We start from the raw sequence: 21,437 nt of genomic DNA on the forward strand, positions 1-21,437 counted from the left end.
CAACAATTTCTCAGTTGGATTTGTGGTAGTTGGTGGCTTAACTATTGTCAATTGCTTGTGTTCATAGGGCTCATAAATTAAAGGAAAATGCAAAAAGAAGATCTGAAAAACTAAAACAAAATCTCAGTAACCTGAACCAACGTTCATGTGTAACTTGGTCCATTCAGTACATTTACTCACACACACACAGAAATGTAAATTTGAAGAACAACACACATCTATGCCAGCTGGGTCTTTTTCCATACTGCATTTTATTTTGTTTTACTTTATTAGTTCAATTGACTGTGACAATGCAGAGAAGACATATTGCTCCAAATACCACGTAAAGCAAATAAGTGTTATTTAGTATTTCATCCCAACCATATACATGTTGTAACAGCCTTTTTGTCTCTATTCATAATCTTACTGTGATTCAGAGGGTGAAATTTACATTGTTTTTGGTGCATTACACTTACATCAGCAAGTGCTGTTGTCAAGACAAGCAAGCATAGCTCTACAAGCGACTCTCAGCTGCATTTGTCCCCCTCTCCATGTTTCTTAACCCCTCAGCTCTTCCTGGAGGTGGGGAACAAGAATGCTAACAGTTTCTGGGCTGCTAATCTTCCCTTGGAGGAGGAACTCTACAGTGGGGCTTCAGCGGAGCAGCGCGCCACCTTCATTCGCAGGAAGTACAGGGAGAGGAAGTACCGGAGGGTCCTGGAGGGCTTTGATGACCTGGAGCAGCTCAACAGGGTACAACTTTACTGAGAAACCTGAATTCAAAACTCTCAAAATGTATGATATAGAAAGATTTGAGGTATTCAGCCATTATTCTGTGAACATGGTGGCATTTCTAGGTTGTTGTTATTCAAACTTTAACACTTCCTCCCTTTATTTACTGGCCACTGAGTTGCACTTCTGGACCAGAAGTCGTGTGGGGAGGAGACAATGCTTTGTCTTTGATTCTGAACCCACTCTGAGCACTTTTCTACCCACATGCTGAACTTGTTTGCTTGTTTCCTACAACAGTACAGGGTATGTGCTGGTGCTCTGCTTTCCTCTGTACACAAGCAGAGCAGATGTGGTTCAAGCACATTAGATCTACAACTTGCCGACTCCCTCGCCGCCTTGTCAAGTTATCCTCGACATTAAAGTTAGGGTTAGCTGTGTCTTTAGATGTTGTCTCGTACACACTGACGACATCAGTCTGTTGGCTTGTGCCAGAAGTTCTTTTTCTGTTTGATTGCTGCGCTCTGCCTGGAAGTTGTACTGCATCTCATATCTAGAAAACATTGGATTTATCCAGTATTTGCTTAAAAATCAATGTGTATACCTTACTGGAAGTGTTTGAGTATCTGCTGTTGTGGTTGCCATTAGAAAAGTATATTGAGTTTTGTTTTGTAGGTTTCCAAAATATCAATAGTTGCTACCTGTTTTAGCTAGCTTAAAAGACAGCTGTACTGTCAATTAGAAAATGAGACAGTGAATTTTGCCAAAGTTAGCAGTGTCATATCCGGTTAGCTGTGATACCTAGCATAAAATTGGCTTGCAACAAACAGCCAGTATAGCTGTACTAGCTGTCCATTGTTGTTACATTGTTCCCATGCTTTTAGCTACTTTTAGCTTGAAAGCTCTTCAACTGTACTGCCATTTAGACAATGAGACAGTGAATTCTGCTGAAGTTAGCAGTGTTATAGCTGGTTAGCTGTATTAGCTAACATAAAATTGGCTAGCAACAAACAGTCAGCATAGATGTAGCTGTCCATTGCTGTAACTTTGTTCTCATGTTATTAGCTACTTTTAGCTTGAAAGCTCTTCAGCTGTACTGTCATTTAGACAATGAGACAGTGAATTTTGCCAAAGTTAGCAGTGTTATGTCCAGCTTGCTGTGTTAGCTAGCATAAAATTGGTAGGTTTTGATAGCTGTCCTTTGCTTTAACATTGTTCTCATGCCAAACTGTTAGCTTTAAAGCTATGGTATACTGTATTTCAGCTGTATAGTGAGATAGTGAGACAATGAAAGCTGAAGACAGTGATTTTCCCCATGGTTAGCTGTGTTATGTCCTGCTAGTTGTATAAACTAGCATAAAATTGGCAAGCAACAAGCAAGGTACTAGCTGTTCAGTGAGTTAGCATCATATCTGTCAACACTGGGATTGGAAAATAAGGGAAAATTTCCAGTGTCCCGCCCTTTGTGCCATTTCATTGAATGGATTTTAGATTTTAGAGCTAATATTCTACATACTGGTCCTGCTGCTGTACTGGAGGAGACTGTAGCTGACACATCAAATATGCCTCCCGTTAACTTAACAGCCAAACTTTTTTTTAAGAAAGGTTGAACATATCGAAGATTTACAGGGTTAAACGGGAGGACGGCAGGAGAGGGTAAAATACAGGAGAATCCCGGGAATAACGGCAAGGTTTACAGGTCTGGTTAGCCGCAGCACAAGTAAAACATCAATACATAAATCTATTTAAGACCTTGAATGTGTTTTTCTGTCTCTAGTTACATGTCTATCTTTCCGTCAAGGTTGGAGCAAAGTGCAACAGAAGCTCACGGACCATGCAATGATAAGTGGGCACTTATTTGTACTTCTAAGAAGCATCGTTCATGACATATTCTGCAAAAGACCATATTTTCCTGAACTTTTGACCATCAGTAAAATGGCACTATGGGTCTAAAAATGCCAAAGGGGGAGTCTTATTGATCTCAAGCATAGGCCTAAGCAGGTTGGTGCTAAGGCCATCTCTGCCAGTTTGTGGTTTTGGGTTTATTGCTCCAGTGAAAAAAAGGGCCTGTTTCTTGGCTTCCTCTTAAGGGTCTTAAAAGCACAAAGCACCGAGCCTCCAAACAGCTAAGTTTCCACCTACGTCAGCATTTACGCAGATCAGCCCCCTTGTATTGTTTTCTTGAGTAGAACGAGAGGGATGGAGATGTAGAGAGAAAGAGGGAATGATGGGGGGGAACGTAAGGAAGAGATACACTCGCCAGCTAAGTGGAAAAGTGGATTAGGATCCACAACAGAAACGCTTGGGTTGGTTTTATTGCGGCTTTGCTCTCTTTTGCGTGTGCGCGTGGGGGTGTGTACATGCGTGTGAACATGTGCGCTGCTCCACTGAGGATGTGTGAATTTGCTGTTACAGTGGGAGTTTTTTTTTTGCAGGGTGGTGTAGGAGAGGAAGTGTGACAGACACACAGTGTGTGGCAGCCTTAAGGGGTTTGGCCATTGGAGAAGTGTGTGTGTGTGTGTGTGTGTGTGTGTGTGTGTGTGTGTGTGTGTGTGTGTGTGTGTGTGTGTGTGTGTGTGTGTGTGTGTGTGTGTGTGTGTGTGTGTGTGTGTGATGATAGAAAGAGTGAAAAAGAGAGGAAAACGGTAGAGGTGGGTGGTTGTGTTTATTTTCTCTCTGTCTAGTCTGCCTTTATAAATGGGCTCAACAGATTTGATAGGGATCAATGTGTCATAGAACAATTACACACGCCCTGACTCAGTATATGTGTGTACGTGTGTTGGAATAATAAAAAACTCTTTAAAGCAGTTCCACTTATCTTAACATAAAGTAATAAATCACAAGCAACCTCTAAAAAAAAAAAAAACAAAAGTATTTTTAACATAAACAAGGACACTGAGTCTAATCTCATTGGACACGTTGTTCCAGTTCTGTGTCACACTTACTTACTGTAACACAAGTATGAATACGAAAAAATAAAAGCTATATAAAACCCATTCCTTTGGGAGCCTCCTCTGGAACAAAGACAATAATACAGGCAATTTCCTCATTGACATTCATGCAATTTTGAAATCATGCGATGGCATTTTAACAAGTTTTATGGGCCCGGCGGTCACGAAACTCACCCGACACACGCAGTAAATTACCGTTTAAAGTGTCAATTTGAGTAATGAAATGAGAATAAAAAGGCAGTGAAGTGATTTATACCTTAGCGCGTCAATATGTCTCTTACATAATCTCAACCGTGCATGCTCGTTCTGTTTGGATGTCTTCATTCTGCGTCCCGTGTCTTCATTTTGTGGCGTCTCTCCATCCCGCTCTCTCTCTTTCCCAGTCCCATGGTCCCCATTAGAAGCTCATATCCCAGTGACCTCCACAGAGTCTCCGCAGGCCACATGACCTAGAGAGAGGGGGGGTGTCAGAGGACCTTCTTATATCATTACGCACACACTTACACACACACACGCAGAATCACATAAACCCTCTGGTGGCTGCGGTAATTGCTATGACACCGAAGGTCATTTCCAGAGACGATACAGAATAAGGCCAGGTTGCATGGGACTATTTTGCCATAATCTGACCCCGTCTTGTGTGCGAGTGTGAAAGACAAAGACAGTAAGGGAAGAAACTAATATATATATATTTAATGTTTGATAAAGATGAATCTGTTTTTGCAGAAACGGTGCACAGATAGAAATAAACGGATGTGTGCCTGGAACACACACATGCTTAAATATCCTTATCTCGGTGCGGGTCCTTTGTGTGGGTGGGCAGGTTATATTGACAGGTACTTTGTGTGTGTGTGCGTTGCCTGTGTGTGTATGCGCAGCCTCACCGTGCCTCACTTTCAGACGGATCTTGCTTGTTTGTGGCAGATCGATGGAGCTTACTGACTCGGTCCAAGTCCGATGAAAGGAGAGGTTGCTCGTTGAAATTCCGCTATTTGCCACTCGACTCCTCTGTTGATCCACTTTGTTGCGGGTCATCGTGCCCAATGTCGCATCAATTGACTGGACTGATAGGAAGAGACAGCCAGAGAGAGAAAATATTCTCCTCAGTCAGACTGTATTCTTCTGAGTCTTTTATCTTGCTCCTCTTAGCTGGCTCAGCGCGTGAAACAGGTGAATACTTTTAACAAAGCGTGTCTGCATGGCTAGACATTTCGTATATGTAAGCGTGGCTTTCTGCTGCTGCTGAAGGAGGAATTCAGCGTCATGTATTCATAGTAGCAAAGGTTTGTTTAAGGATTACGTGTCAGCCTCCTTGGGTGATTGCTGCAGTGAGTGCAGAGGCGCCTTAAGCAGCAGTTCTTCTAATGATCATTTTTGAAGCACAGACAGACAGAAAACACAGGAATACAAGAAATATATAAACAGAAATTTCCACGAGAAGTTAGACTCTCAGTGGAATTTCTTTCTTTTTCCTTATCTCTTGGTGTCAGTTTGATTGTTCAGCCCTCCCATGCTTTCTCCTTGTTCACTAAATTGTAGTGGATTCGGGGTTAGATGGCAGAAAATGTTAAACCCAGAAGCATGGATAAGGTTAAACATCGTCCAAACAAATATTGTGCGTGTTATAAGAGCGATTTATCACACTCTTCAGGGAGCAGGTGTCGTTTTAAATGTCTCTGAAATGTGTGGTTGCTGAAGCCACCAGACTCCATTTACAGAAGCGGTGATTTTGTCATCATAAAACACACTTCATTCAAGCTCGATGTAAGCGAAATGAAGCTCAACAAAACCTTCTCGGTTCCTCTTTACACTGATCCAGTAGTAGCGGTCATATAATATATAAGATTATATTTGCTCGTAGTTTCTACAGTATGTGAGCACTTTGTATATGAACATAAAATGTGTGTGTTTTAGCATACTGTATGATTATGGGCAGATGTAGATTACATACATTATTTCATACCTGGCAGTTTAATACATCTTGTATGTTGAGTGACATGAAAATTATAGTGTTGCTTGAGAGCACTTATTTTTGCATGCCATGTTTTAGGTGCGTTTTCTTACAGCATATTCACTCCCTGTATTTCCCTTTGCAACAGCTGCATGCTCTGTTTTTCTTATGTGCTCAACTCATTGTTATTCATGCCTTTATTCCCACATTTCTCTTTTCCGAAATTGTTGGTTTCATTATATTTAATATAGCCCATTTGTCCTGTTCTTATTTGCTATATTCCTTTTTTTTCACAGGGATTAGAGATTTAATGATTCCCAGAGGGAGTATTAAAGTTTGATCTTATTTTAACTTCTCTTTTGAGATCAGCGGGCGAAACTCAATTCTCAACTTTATATGGTTTTCTGACGCCGCTTTATAGACTCTTTGTCCTCTATCAACCTGCCATGCACACAGAGACACGCAGAGCAACACCAAGCTGCTGCTCCTACTCAAGGAAGTGAGACCATACGGGCTTTCCCAGGGATTTTCACTGGCTCATTGTCTGGCATGTGAAATTTTTAAAGTTATTAATCCAGCTGTAGACAGCTGTTTAGAAATGCAATGAGCAGTGACTGCACAGCCTTTATTAGCCTATCACACCAGGAAACGTTAAGTGACAGATGGACTTGCATGAAAAAGATTTGCAACTGCTAGAAATCACCCTTAAGACTCTAGAAATGTTGAAATTACAAATCCAGCATCATCCTCGACATACATTATTGAAGGATTTTATAAATGGTGTTGAGACCTTATGAGACCCACAGCTGGCCGAGCGAATGCACACTACAGAGAAGTGCTTCATGCGCCTTTTCATCCGGTTTTATGTGTTTACAGGCGCTGTGTGCAGCTGTGGTGTTGCCTGATGTGCTGCAGACCATGGCGCTGGTGTTCAGCGGGGCAGATGTTATGTGCGCCACTGGGGATCCGACCGTCTCCACCCCGTATCTCTTGGCCCAACGTGCTGGACAGAGGCTGCAGATGGAGTTCCTGCACCAGAACAAACTCTCAGGTAAGCAGCTATGGGTGCCCCCCCCCTTAAGTTTCCCTTCCTGCACAAAAACACCTGCAGTTTACAGTCATTTAGCAGATTTGACACTTGACATTCGTGTAAAACAGTCGGTCTCTTATTTCACGCAGAAGTCGAGCAGAAGCCAGTTTTGTTGCCTGAAATGACGAATGTTGCCACCAGATTTTATCCTCTGTAGCTAGCTGGCTAATGTATGCTAACTCACTGAGTTGGCTTTTTAATATCTCTATCTGACTCAGATTAAAATAATAATTCTGCAAAGCTCTTCTTAGATATGCACTTAGCGGCTACACAATGATATAAAACACTGAAACATCCTCCTTGTAAATATGGAATTATGCAAAGTTAATTCCTTGACTCTGTACTTTATTACATGTTACTGAAGATTAACTTGGAGCAGCAACACAGATATCTGTTATTGTTTATATTTTCAAACACTGGGTTTGGATTTAACACTTTAACATAACATAACTTTTTGCTCCTTGGTTTTGGAAATCATGCTCCCTTGCTAATGTAGGTAGTTCGCCAGGTTAGCCAGGTATGCTAACATTAGCGGTTAGAGCAGGCAAACTCTCTGTTTAGTCAGCTTCTTACGATTTGGCTCTTGTGTTTATGGTTTTTGAAAGCTGATTAAAAACGAGACTCCACCCTCGATGCGTTTCATGCAAAGAATCAGATTTTTCGACATCACTGTCCACACTCTTTCATTCGACAACAAAGGGAAAAGGCGTTCCAGCTGCAATACCAGGAACTTTTCCATGGCCAGTGTTCAACCCAGGTGAGGTGCTGGACCAGAGAAAGTAGCTATGAAACAGAATAACTCATATATTCTCTGAGTCAGACATAAAAAAAGAGCTGACACACTCGCATAAATCTGCGAGAAGGCCTTTAAACTAGGTGTGCGAGTTGGACTTTTACAACCGTCGGCGCCACATATATTCAGCCCATTGTCTTTATACTTTAACAGGCCAATCATGTTTAAAAGTCTTACTCACCGCTGTTCCGCCATGTTTATGAAAGCACAGTGGGAGTTTTTTTTTTACTGCCATGAATAGGAAACAAAGGCTGAAAACCCCAGAAATTTGAAGCCAACGTTTTAAGTAAAAAAAATTCTCTCTTTCTCTTTCTCTTTGTCTCTCTCTCTCTCCTACTTCCACCCAACTCTCCTTTGTATTACCCACCTCATGTTCCTGGCGTCGGAGGCAGATGTGCTGTGTTCTGTGGCTTCCTCGTAACGGGTGTGGTTTGTTTGTGTGGTTCCACGCGGGGCTGATGATAAGAATGTATTAGATTAAAGGAGCGAGAGGGGCCGTTGGCCGGGGCCGCGGGGACACTTTCTCGGGGACCGTATTTTACATAATGTATGCACTGCATCTGTGCACACTCGCCGCCGCCGAGCCTGTTAGGGACTCCTAATTGCTAGCATGGGTCACCTGGTCGCCATGGTGATGGCTATTACTTGGAGGTGTGCGAGAAGACACATCCATACAAACGCATTCACATATGGGTTTTGTCCATCTGAAAAGTGTAGCATACAGGCAGTCTCTGTGTGCTCATTATGTGGAAGTTGTAGGGCTTCATCATTAACACACAGACAAATATGGAGCTAACTAGACTCTTCCTGCAGAGATGGATGTCCGAATAAACTGACCAACTACTGCAGGCAAGCAGGACCGAGGTCAGGGAGGTTACTGAGCACCCAAATGCCACTCTGACAGATTTACAGTGTTCCTTGGCTGCAGTGGAGATCGTGCCTCAGGGACGAGAGGCACTGCAGAGCTTTGCAAGTCGGCACTATATGGCCACCAGGAAGCTGCTCCTACAAATGAGGATGTTAACTCTGGGTCACATGCCACATCAAAAGTTGGCGTCTTGTTTATGGTCAAATACGAAAGATCAGCACGTGTGTGAAACCGACAACCTGCAACCACAGTCCCTTCATCAGATCCTGAAATACTCAGGAGTCACTTCCATGTTTGACACTCGTGCAACACGTGAGTTATGTTTAATACCAATACAGGAAGCAGCAACAGTCAACGCCGGCTTTCATAACCATAAAGAGTTTAAGCTGCCGGGCTTTAGCCGTTGTTTATTTGCCATAACTGCTGCTTTTTATTAACCATAACTTAACCAAACTGCAATTTCCGTGTATGAGTATTGTAGAAATGAAATTTTAAAAAATGTTGTCATTGAACATAATCGGAGGTTCATCTCAGTTGTCTAATACATTATGAATGTATTATGCTGATACAGTTATGCAATACACAACCCACATTAGGTTTTTAAATTAGGTTTATTGTCCCACTGACGTATTCAATGAAAAGACAAAAACACAACAACAATACATTGATCCTATAACGTGTGTGTGTCACAGACCTCCACTGCACCATTAAAAGATGTCCGTGAGCCTCACTGCTGAATAACACGTGTCTGTCATGTCATTATGATGAACAAGGGCACCTCAAGCCTGCATCAAACAAAACTCTGAAGTAACGTGCAGTGACCGGGCATCTTGGAAACTTTCTTTTACATAAAACAGAATATTGTTGACCTGTTTTTGAGGATTTATCTTGTCAGTAAGAACTGGTGGGTCTTAAGCTGAGAGCCACACTGAAAGTGTTCAGAGTGGGGCTAATGCACCATCATAATTGTGATCTTTCCCTTACCTTGACCATACTGTAACCATACATGAATAAATGATTATATGGTTGTAATGCACATTCAAACGTGTGCTTTCAACAGGACCGTACAAGTGACAGGATGTTCACCTTGACTTGAGAATGCAAGATAAAAGGCCAAGAGCAGGCTGTGCTGCTCATTAGATCCTAGAAGCACTGCCAGCCTTTTAAGCAGGGGTTAAAAAGCTGCTCCTAAAATAATCTGACAGTACATATCTACAGAAATGTATTTTGCGAAAGCACAGTGAAGACATTAACTATTATGGTGGCTGAAAAGATTAAAGCTCCGCACAAAACTCTGTCCAAATTCCCTCTTTGACATTTTCCCGCTGCCGGACACTTTGTCACATCACACAAAGCCGTGGAAAGCATTGCGTCCGCATTGTCTTTGTTGCGCGCAGCCCCCAGAGTTTGCAGGAAAAAAAGACTTGTGAAAATTTTGATGAAACAAAAATTGAACTTTTTCTTCAGCTGCTGTGCGCAGTGTTATGTCTGGCAGAAACCAGGAACAATTCAATACCCATATGACGCCGTCCCTGCTGTGTAGCGTGGTGTTGACAGAGGGAAGATGGAGAGGAGAATAAAAAGAGGCCTTACAGCAGCCAATATGGAGGATGAAACAGAGTTCAGAGTGGTTTTAGAGTTTTGGAAACTGACTGTGGTTACAGCTGACAACATGGCAGCAGCTACACACATGCAATGCAACATAAGGACAGATGTGGGCTTTTCATTTGTCTGCAGCTGTGTCTGCTGGCATGCCACTATATGGTACGCCAGCAACAAGGATGCACTTGAGGCCTTTCAACCACCACATGCATAGAGCTGCAAACCAGACACTATGCTGAATGAAACAACGACAAACATGGTTCTTTACCAAAGTCATTATCCCCCTGGTGATAGACTGGGATAAGCCAGCAATAAACAATCGTCAGATACCCGGAACAACCCTCACTCGTAACAACTAAAGCCGAAATTGGAGTGTCTCTTAGTGTGAAGAAAACATTGCCGCTGTGTCTCTTCACAGTGTGAAACGCGCTCCTGGTTTGTAAAAATAAAAATAGGAAAACCCTCCATTTCCCCTGGATATAGTGTATCAAAACAAAGTTGTCAGCCCGCTCCTCCCAGAACCTCTCCACCGTCCCTCTCCTCCACAGCGGCTCATTTGTAGCCCCGCCGTTCGGACATCCACTCATGGCAGAGCATCGCCACTTCATTAGCTCCTTCCCTCTTCGCGTACGAGTGCGTGCGCGTGGGCCTCGACGGACCTCGTTCTCCCGCCCACACCTGCTCGCCCCAGAGCACCCTGGGATACCGTAGGAGCATGTTCATTTACATATCTCCATTCCAGATTCCATTAAAAAAAGCCAGTGGCAGCTCTCTGGGGCGGTGTCTCTTCGCTTTTTAGGGACCCCTGAGGGCAGCTTCAATGATGGATCTATCCCTTGTAGTCAAAGGCTTCCACTGTGGAGGTTTCTTGTGTATTTTTAGGTTTCTTTATCATTTGTTATGTCCACCATATTCCCATGTCTTGCACTCAAGAGGCTACATAGGCCACATGAATGAAAATTAAAATATGAGCAATCTGTATGTAGTATATTGTCCTCCTTTGAGTTTTGTTTTCATCACTAGACCCCAAAAGGTATTAAATCTTTTGAGATCATTGATTTTCCTTTTGGTGACAAGCTGTGGCAAACAGACAACATCAGAAAAAAGCATTTTTTTTTGGCACATTTAAGCTGTATTTCATTGCCAAAGTCAAGTATTCTTCAAGATAATCTCTTTAGGCACTACTCATGTCGAGCCAGGCTGTGACCTGTGTCTGTCCTGTTACCTGCCAGTGGGAACATGGTGATGGATATGACACCAGACACTGTGGATCCTGTACTTTGATCTGTGTAGATATCACTGTCTCAATGTTAAATTGGTGGTTAAGGAAACAAAATCTGTAAGTGGGCAGTCGTGGGTTTGAAATCCCCTCAACAATCAGCATCTCCTCAAAGTCTCTCGACTAAATTTGGAGCCATTCTTGATGAAAGCGTCAGCTGATGGACTAAAACTGTAAATGTATATTCTCCTAACACCAAAGCGAGCATTATAAACCCCCAAATGTGTCAGTTTCCCACCTCTTGCCGGCTAATTTAGCAGGTATGAAGCAGTGATGCCGTTGCCAGTGTTGCTGCGACATCTGTTGCCTAAACGGACCACACAGAGGAGCGGTTTGGCCAACGAGCGCACTTTGTTAACACAAAAAAGAAGTTTCAGTCGTTGGACTTGTCACTCTCTGCGCTGGTGCCAGTGGTCTCTGTGTGACTGGAAAGACAAGCTGGTAATTGGTTCCTAAATGCTGCAGGTGCACAACATTAACAACTGAGCTCCACCTGCCACTTACCCTCGCTACCAGGACGCCGACACAGACGAATACATCCTCCTATTCAAAATAAACCTTCCAATTTCTTTTTCAAGTAATTGTTATACATTGAGAGTCTCAGTTGATGGCAAAATATATTAGATCAGCGGTTCCCATCAGTGCCTCTCTGGAGGAGCTAATTTGGCATTCGCTGCGTTCGAGTAGTAGCTCTGTAATTGTTATTTAAACAGTGATGCTTTGGGTTTAGTTTTATGTGTTAATGGTAGGCGTTCACAAGGAGATTCTCTCTAATATATTGATGCATTTTATCTTTAATGCACCTTTGCCTTCAACTACATGTTACTGGAAGATGTAGTTTTGAAGTGCTTGTAGTCACGTGTTGGATTGATCACATGACATTAAAATATAAGTCTCATTAGCAAAGATGTTCAACCATCTGTGCAGACCAATGCCAAAGATTGTATTAGCAATGAGTCACTTCAACAAGCTGTAAACAAATCACTGACATATTATCAGCTTGTAAGGTTTTTATGGTGACGCGGCACAACATCAGCTTTCATTAGGAGTTTTTGCATCTGTCCGATATTCACTCTCCTTCCAGCCTGCTTTGGTCCACCAGCCTATGAAGGAAATGTCTGGATCTTTGGCTAGTTTGTTAGCTAGGTGCTAACTCTATCTGCTGTTGTGCACCCGGCAGGTAGCGCACAGTGAGTTTATCAGACTTCTCAAGCTAAAAGCAGCTCCGATGCTACAGCTAAGCTCTGTTTATGATTCCTTTCTGCGGTGCCTCCCGGTGATGGGACCAGTCCACACACTGGAGGAAAGCAGTGGCATTATTCCCTCGGATCGTTTTCTACAAACAAAAACTTCACAACTATTTGCAAGATGTTAAACTCACAACCACTACAAACAGATGCTTTAAGGATGCAATTTTGATTTCTGCCCTGAACAGCTTGTTTGTGTAGCAGCTAGACGACGAACCCCTGCCAGGTCTTTCACTCTAAATCTCTGGATAATAGCATCAGCTAATGCCTAAACTGTAAACAGAGCAATGTAAACATGTAAATTGTGTTTTATGGCGGCTCTCCACCCTGGAGGCCATTGTACTGTAAAACCAAGCTTAACAGCGATGCCTCTTACTGTTGACATCACTCCGCTTCTTCTTAAATGACACACCACGGATTTGGAGGCAGAGAAGTTTTATTGTTGCCACCCGAGCATCCCTGACGCCTCGAATCTCTGAATCTCGCGGCACATTAAAAATTTATCCAGCAGGCTCTCTGTGTGGATAATAAAAAGATGAACACCAAGAAGCACACACACACACACACACTCACACACACAAACACTAAATCAGAGGCCCTGTTTCATCTCGGGTCTCCATTCCACCCTGTTGTTAGCAACATTGCGAGGCTCTGCCAGCTTCTCCTCTGCTTGTTTGACGCTGTTTATGTTTCTTACCAACACACGAACTGTACGCTCGACTGTTAGAGGGTCAGGAGGTCACAAGCAGCTGCTGAGGGTTTTTTTTTTTTAATTAAGGCATTTTTCCCTGGTGGAGTGTCTGTTTGTAGATGGTTTTAATTTTGAAAAGAGAAGTGCTTTTGGCTAAAAAGCTTTTGTGTGTGTGTGTGTGTGTGTGTGTGTGTGTCCTCTGGCTAAATATCTCAATAAATAATAAGTTTCAGTCCGAAAAACGTGTAAACAACTATGTTCTTGCATTTGGAGATTTAGTCTTGTGGCGTGTTTGTTTTATCTTTAGCTGACTTGCACTATCTATGACGACCTTGCATATGTTTGCTATTTGTGGTGTCATTTACTATGCGTGGCTTCATTGTCTTTGTGTGTGTGTGTGTGTGCGCGCAACTGCCTCTGATTACCCCACTGTCCACTGCTTGTCGGGGACCACTTTGTGACCATTGCCGTGGGCGACCAGATGGCTAATTGAGCACTCTGTCATGTCACCTCCCTTCACTGGGGACTGAGCCAATCAGCACAGGCCAGACTTCTCAACTGCCGCCCCCACAAGACATCACAGTCCCATCTTAACAGAGTCCAGCTTTAGGGGCCCAGAGGGACTGTTCTGAAGGCTCACAGAGAACGCCTTGTTACAACTGATATCGCATCAAGCCACCGGCTTATTTACATTCTCTCAACCTGAGTGGTTGAAATTGTGCGCGTGCGTGCGTGTTAGACTCACTTCCCTGCAGTTTGCTGATTAAATTCTGTCACATTCCATGTATTTATGGTGCTGCTATTGGCAGACCTGTTCTCCATGTTAGATTCAAAGCTAGATTACAGATGTTGCTAACTAAACTGGACCAGGCTCTATGTCACCCTGCTCCTGATTGGCTCTGCATCCTTGGCATCGCTTCAAAGTATATTGCGCTTGTTAGAAATGGCTGCAGTGCATAAAGAACCACTGCATCATGCCAGATATGATGTTGTTGTCAGTTTGATTTGTGCTCGCTACAAGCTAGACTGATCGTGGATGATGGTTGTTGGGTGTTTTTTCATTCACAGTCCTTATTTATAATAACTAGAGATGCCCACAAGTAATTTTTTATGAGCCACAAGTCTTTTGAGGACGAGTCTCAAGTATGTGTCTGATTTCAGTGCGACTCCAGGTCCGAGCTGCAAGTGGAGTTCGCTTCTCTGATAACAACCATGTTGTAGATCCATTGTCATTTAGTTATTTAATCAGGAAGTCTAATTGTTGAAGATCTGTTTTATAAGAGAGAGCTGAGAACCAATTACAGTTGCATCACAACGTGACAGTTCAGTCACACAAAGCAGTCGCCACACACGGAGATGCAAATTAGAACATTCACAAGTAGTTCGAAAAATATTTATAAGGCGCTTCGAGTAATGAGTGTTTCTAACTATGAGTGTTTTCTAATTTGTTTGTTCCAGTGATAAGGTGCATCGGTTCACTGTTAGGACGAGGAACTTTCAAAGCCAAACAGTCCCGATTTAATTCAGTACAGACCATGTGAGACGAAAAGGTATATATTCCTTTTACAATATGACATGATTTAACCCAAATCATGACACTATGACCAGTGAACCCGTTTTTGGTGTTTTTGGAGCAGTAAATAATCTTGTTGGTGCTTGAACTCTGACTGATGTGGCGTTGCACTACAGTATGATGCAGCATCGCAGCTGTCATCATCAGCTTTATACCTTTAAACCCTTTAATGTTTGGCAGCGGAGCTTGTCCTCCATTTAAGATCTTTTGTGGTTTTAGTCTTTAACTTGTTGTCTGAATCAGCTTCCAACTATAAGCGATTGGTGGAATAAAAACACACTATTTTTTGTTTCTTGTAGCTGCCCAACAGTCAAGTGTGGTTTTATCTGATGATGTCTTGTTAAATGCTAAATATGTGTCAAAAAGGTCATTTTGGAATATTTTTGTTGAAAAATTTGTCTTCCTGTGAAAATGAAAAAAAAAAACTTTATGACTCATGTTGAACTTTGTCCAATTCGTTCCATCAAATGTGATTTGAGCTGACTAGCTAACCCCGCCATAGAAAAGCGAGGCATTTTGATATGTAGGTTCTCAAAAAATCTTTATTTTTTTCACAAATTTAACATGTTGCATGAGATAAATAAATAATCCACTGCACTGTCTTTAAACTTTACTCTTTTAAACTATTTTCTAATTTTAACTTTCATTCAACAGCGGACATATAGTATATATAACGTTAGATAACGCTCTCTAATTGGCGACATGGCCCACAGTCGCCCCAACAAAAGATATTAAAGCGATACATACCACAGTATAAGCAGCCTGTCATAGTAACATCACTTCTTCTGTAATCTGTGAGCAAAGAACTCACACATATTTCAATTTATAGAGATGTACTTAAGATTTGAAAGCACGTTCTTAGATGTTTTAAATGTAATCGCCTTTACTTTCATGTCATCATCACCAAGATTAGGCTTCAAAAACATTTCATTTCCATGCTTACATGTGATGCATGACATCCGTTTTACTTCATTTTTTACAGGAACGTGTTTCCGCACTGGTCGTATTTCACTGTCATTCAGAGATTAATAACGTGCATGTGCACACAATGAATTATTTTGTCACAATCCACACATTCAGAAGAAGGCGCCTTGTTAAATTAACTGATTGTTTTTCTCCGTGGCCCTGAGATGAGGCGCCGGTGGTGTCAGTAAAGGGTGGAAATGTCGCTTCAATTAAAAGTGGTTTCAATTAAAGTTATTTTACCTTGCTTGATGAGAGAGCTGGAGGTACTGAAGATAAAATCTGTAAGATATTGCCAAGGCCCCGGCAGAAAATTGAACCTCAGAATTGAAGCTAATTGAATTTGAGAACGATAAGGTTGAATGTGGGGAGCTCTTAAAGCTAGCAAGAAAGGATGAGTCGAGGGAGTGTAGGAGAAAAAGGGAAAAATGAGGGAGGACGGCTTCTAATTTAAATGGACAAAGATGGAGAGGACGGAGCGTTAAACTCATTTTGAACAGATACAGTAGGTAAAGGGTTGAAATGCTCTCAGAACACCTTATCTTTGACTTTGCAAGAGAATAACCATGTGACAAAGTCAGGACCAAATAAACAGCGGGTTGTATAATCATGTTTTATGCTACTTGTGGGGAAAACAGATAATACTGTGCAGCTTCATTGATGCCGACAGGGTAATGCTCACAGCTCAGGTTCAACAGCGGCCATCGGGATTCTGCGTCTTGCTGAAGGGCACTACAGCAAAGCCGTTATCCACGTCTTCTGGTTGACAAACTTTTTTAGTACATAGGGATCGAATCGTAGCTGGGATTAGCGCTATCTCGATCTGAAAACATTCCCACTTTCCAGATCTCAACCTGTTTTTTAGTGTTTTGCCGCTCGTGTGGGATAACAAGGATGATTGACATGTGACGGCAGATAACACCGAGTTAATATATGCTGTTTCTGCACCAATACAGACATAATGGTGTGTCCCTCCCCCTTAACAAATTTCCTACCATGAGTGTTCTCAGTGGAATCTGATCATGATGATATGAAGATACTGCATTATGATTTCACAAAGACTTGTTTTCCAAATGGATGATTCTGAGCTGTTTTAAATTAGAAACTAACAAATGAGGTTTTGTATTTGAGATTTTTCGTCTGCGGAAACAGAGCAGTGGAATACAGACATCAAACCGATTATTTTCAAGTCATTTTGCTGAAATTTGCCACACTGTGGTACAAATAACAAATTAATAATTTGACGCTGTAACAACATAGCCTGTCTGTTTTTTTTTTCCAAAATTGTTTGGAGTATAGTTTATGAGTATACTCATACATTCATGAGCAACGTAATTTCACTCTGCTGTTTGCTTGTCCTGTTCATAGTCCGAATGACAATAAAGTTAATGTTGAATCTCTGCATTCATTCAATCAACCTTTATTTTAATCTCGGAGGATCACTGAGGACATGCCCCAATTTCCAGTGATGTTGAGAGTACAATTAAAATAGAATAAATACACACAAATAGAATAATTAAGGAGGAAACAAACAACAGTTAAAAACAGTTAAATTGATCCATGTTTAGTGGCTGTCCTGTGGAAACCACATATCTCCATGAAAGTAATGTTTAATAAGTTAATGAAAACAGATCAAGGCATTTTGCAAATTATCCAGTGTGTTTTAAAATGGTTTATTTAGATTGAGAAGTGTGAGAGGACCGGTTAATCCTTCAGTTTACCTGAAATTCTATTAAAATAACAGACATGGATTTTTACTGGACTCCATCCTGGGATTCACTGGGGGTCAAGTACGATAAAAGTGATATTTAAAATTAGCACTTAAATATTGCAGCTGCAGGTGGAGGTGAAATGATGACACACCGCCATCACAGTCACTGCGGAAAGCCATTTCCCTGCTCATCTGCTGTGTCTCGCTCCCTTGCAGATTTCCCCAGACTGGAGCAGTGGTCGGAGAACACCTCCCTGTCTGACGCTTCCCTCTTCATGGATGGCTTCCTCTACATCTCCGCCGGCCCCGCCAAGGCGACGCTAGACCGCCGCGGTGAGTTTAAATGCCGTTTTGCGAAGTCCCCGGCAAGGCCAATCAATCCATCAATCCATTTGTAAGCAATTTAAACTGCGTGTTTGTCAGAGGTCTACTCCACTTAAGCGCTGATCGATCAATCAGTGTCAGTCTGTCAGCTGTCAAACTGCCAATCGTTTAATCCGTACACCAAACAGTCCAGTCAAAACGATCAATGGATCTGTCTTTCAAATGCATTCTGCGTCGGCCCTCTGGGAATACTTGTCAGACGGAAGTATGTTCTTGGACGACCCAGCCGTGAACGCTCCACGGAGGTACGAGGTAAATTAGGGCCAGGTTAAAAAAAAATTTGAATAGAAAGAAATTTTAGCACAAGTAACTTCTGAATCCACCTGAGAAATGCTACCTCCAAAACTTCTGGATTCTTCTTCTTTTGTCTTCCAAGGCAGTTTAAAACTTTTAATCAGGCCGCATTTCACACCCAAACTCCTCAGCTGCTGCTGCTGCACCTCCTGCTCTGCAGTGGTCCCACTTCTCCAAACAGCTGGAGCGTTTCTTGGGCCCATGGGTAATTAGGAGAAGGAGCCAGCTTTGGTTGCTGCCCCTGGGGAAGGGGGTTATTGGGAAGGTGGAGGAGTGTGATGAAGAATGCGGGGGATGGTGGAGAAACTGGGGGGAGGGAGAAGGTGTCCTGGTGGGGGGAGGGGGGGGGGGGGTGACAGCTTGCAGCTACCTGCCACTTGAGTGAGCTGAATCTACTACATCTTGGGCAACACATCCATCTCCATTTCCATCACCTCGCACACGCTCTGCTCTCATTGGTGGTTGCACACGCTGGCTAATGAACAGGGCTGAGGTCTGGGAAATTGCCCCTTAGTGGAGATGGGGGGAAATTCCCACCAGTATCTATTGAAATTCTCATTATTTAAACAAATAGAATATTTGTTTCAATTGTGAAATAGAAAGGATAATTTCAGTGTGTTACAATTGTGGTATTAATTTCATAGGTGTTTGCCATCATCTCTGGGGGCTATTATATTAATGCACTCACCAAAGTTACTGCTGAGATCTGGGAACAAAAAAAACAACCTTTAAACCTGAATGGATTTCTTTCCTTGGCCACTTGGGGGCAGCAGAAACAAGCTGTAAACACAATCCTGACATATTACCACATTAGAAAGTTGTGAACTTTTGAAGACAGACTTGTGTGTCATGTTTCAGAAAGATGCTGAACCTTTGTATGAAAATGGGACAAGATGGCAGTTTCTAAAAAACAAATGTTACTTTTAAAACAAACACCGAGACACTTGATTTCCAACATATATATGAAGCTAATGCATTAGCATTTGTGACCACTTGGGGGCAGCAGGAACAGCTTCGGCATTGACATATTATCATCTTGTCACGTTTTCATGTGAAATATCTGGCTCTTTAGCTGCTGAAAGCTACACTATCTTCACCAACTAGTCGCTAACTTTGCCTGTCTGGTGCCGGTCAGGTCGTGGTCAGCGGGTTCAGCAGAGCTTTTTTTTTGCTGAAAGCAGCTTTCTGCATCTGGAATTAACCAGTCAAGCTGCAGGCAGTAAAACCAGAACAATGAGCTGCAGAAAACGCTACATGCAGCTGTAGCGAAGTATTTGTCTTTTCGGTGTGATTGCAGAAGTGATCGCAGAGAGGAACGCCATCGGCTGTCCTCATAAAAACCCTTGGTGTAAAAAAGTTTGTTGTTCCAGCTACAGTTCAGTGAGCTCCTGCTGGAGATGGGGCAGCGCTACAGGTGTCCATTTTGTCGTGGTCCATTTTAGTCGCTGTTGTGCAGCCTGTTCCACTTACAGCCGCTGCACTAGCCCAGAGTTGTCTCCCTTCAGATAAGTGCTGGTAATATTTCGGCCTGATAAATACCTTGTTATTTCATCTATTATGGAGAGCTGTACAAGTTTGGCTTTTGTGCTTTAATGGTGCTTTAACTGCAGCTGTTGAAAAATTCAAGGGGGGCCGGGTTTAAAACTCGATGCGTTCCAACTTCTTCAATCACGAGGAAGCGCTGTCAGGACTTTGTGAGCATGGAGAGATGAGGTATTTTTGAATGTACTCCAGGATGCCTTTGGCTCCCAGGCTAATGGTTTGATGGTCTATAGATACACCCAAGTTCTTAATAATTCATAGGTTGTGCTCAGGGCTTAATAAAAGCACTCTGCCACAACATCTTAAACTTCGCCTTTCTTTTTTTTTACCTCTTTTTTTGAGTCAGGAGACGACTCCAATAGGCTTTCATGCTTCGACTGAGCTAAATTCAGAGTACGACATAAATTAATTTGGCAAGCAATTCTGGTAATGGCCTCGACGGAGGTGGCGTGGGGGATCATTGTGCCAGTCTGCCATTATGAAATAAAATGCTGTGCTGCTTAGCATTTCGCAAAAAAATAAATGTGTTCAGTCAAGATGCTGCTGGGGACGTAGATCCGGACTGCAAGAACAATATTCTGTGTTGTTTGATTTGTGCTGAAATCAAGGTTGAACTGGTTTGTCCTGCAGCATGGCACCGCTTCATTAGCCGTCCGCTGCTCCGCTCCACATCAGGTTTACGCAGCTGATTCTAGCGCAAATGAAGTCCTCCCCCCCGCCTAAATGGACCGAAGACTGACTCATGCTACTCTCACGTCAAAGAGTGTGTGCACGCTGAGTGTGTGTGTGCATCCGTGGTTGTCTGCGTGCTTGCGGGAGGCGGTTACTGTCTGAAATGGTGAGTGGCAGCAGGGAAATGGCACCCCTAATTTCTGATTAGTTTTGTCTTTTCCTCATCAGCTGCGCTCTGGGTTTTTTTTTTTCTCCGCCTGCAACAGTAACTCACAACTGCCGGAGAGAGGAGAGGGTGGAGGGAGGAGGTGGTGTGGAGGGAGGGAGAATTATGTTAACAGTTTTATTGAGGACACAAATCTGAGCCCATATGAACGCTCAGCCACTTGCATCTACAAAGCTGGAGTCAGGTTTTTGATAATAAACCAGCCCTTCTTTATGGTCGATGTTAAAAAAGTAGTTTTAAAAGGATGTTAAATGGAGCTCAGTCACATTTATGTTATTCTGTTTGTGTTTTATGTGAAAGACACAAAGCCTCTTTAAACTGTTTGTCTTCATCTAATATGCTTTTTAGAATATCTTTGCTCATATTACTGTTCTCTGCCTCCCGAAATGAGCGAGCAATGCTGTTGCTTACACCAGAAATACAAGGCGGATAGTGTGTTTTTTCCCTTTATCTTATGCCATATCTGTCCATTCCTCCCTGTAATGAAGTGGGCTGTAATTCTGGCACAGACAGATCGTTCAGATCCCTTCAGTTTCTCGATTTCCATTTCCAGCCCCCTGACAAGCTGTCCAGCAGATGTCTTCATCACAGATATTTTAGTCTGATGGTGAGATAGGCAGAAGATTGGCGGGAGGGGGAGAGGTGGGGGAGCGAGGGAGGGAAGAGGGTGATTTAGTGGAAGGGGGCACGGCCTGCTTTTTCGATGCATACTGAAATGGGTGTCTGTGCAATGTCGATAAAAAGTTTAGGGGGACATTGGGTGAATCTGGAGGAGTGCAGTTAAAAATAAAGCTGGAGACACAATCAGAGTCCGACTTCTGGAGTAAATGCCTTATTCTGTATCTTGCTGCATTGAGTCAGTGAACAATAAGACAGCTCAGTTGCCACATTG

The 21,437-nt window shown here is 42.6% G+C and overlaps 1 protein-coding gene across 3 annotated transcripts in view; it reads left to right on the plus strand.

Moving 5' to 3' along the window:
* The window catches only part of arap2 (ArfGAP with RhoGAP domain, ankyrin repeat and PH domain 2), a 121,213-nt gene that overhangs the window by 53,423 nt on the left and 46,353 nt on the right, over positions 1-21,437 (plus strand). For all 3 annotated transcript variants that reach the window (XM_041965016.1, XM_041965018.1, XM_041965019.1), the window contains 3 exons: positions 550-732; positions 6,487-6,661; positions 17,644-17,760. In XM_041965016.1, the coding sequence (XP_041820950.1) occupies positions 550-732; positions 6,487-6,661; positions 17,644-17,760 (475 nt within the window). The remainder of the gene's footprint in view (positions 1-549; positions 733-6,486; positions 6,662-17,643; positions 17,761-21,437) is intronic.

The sequence above is a fragment of the Chelmon rostratus genome, chromosome 23 (assembly GCF_017976325.1).
Source record: "Chelmon rostratus isolate fCheRos1 chromosome 23, fCheRos1.pri, whole genome shotgun sequence".
NCBI lineage: Eukaryota > Metazoa > Chordata > Actinopteri > Chaetodontiformes > Chaetodontidae > Chelmon > Chelmon rostratus.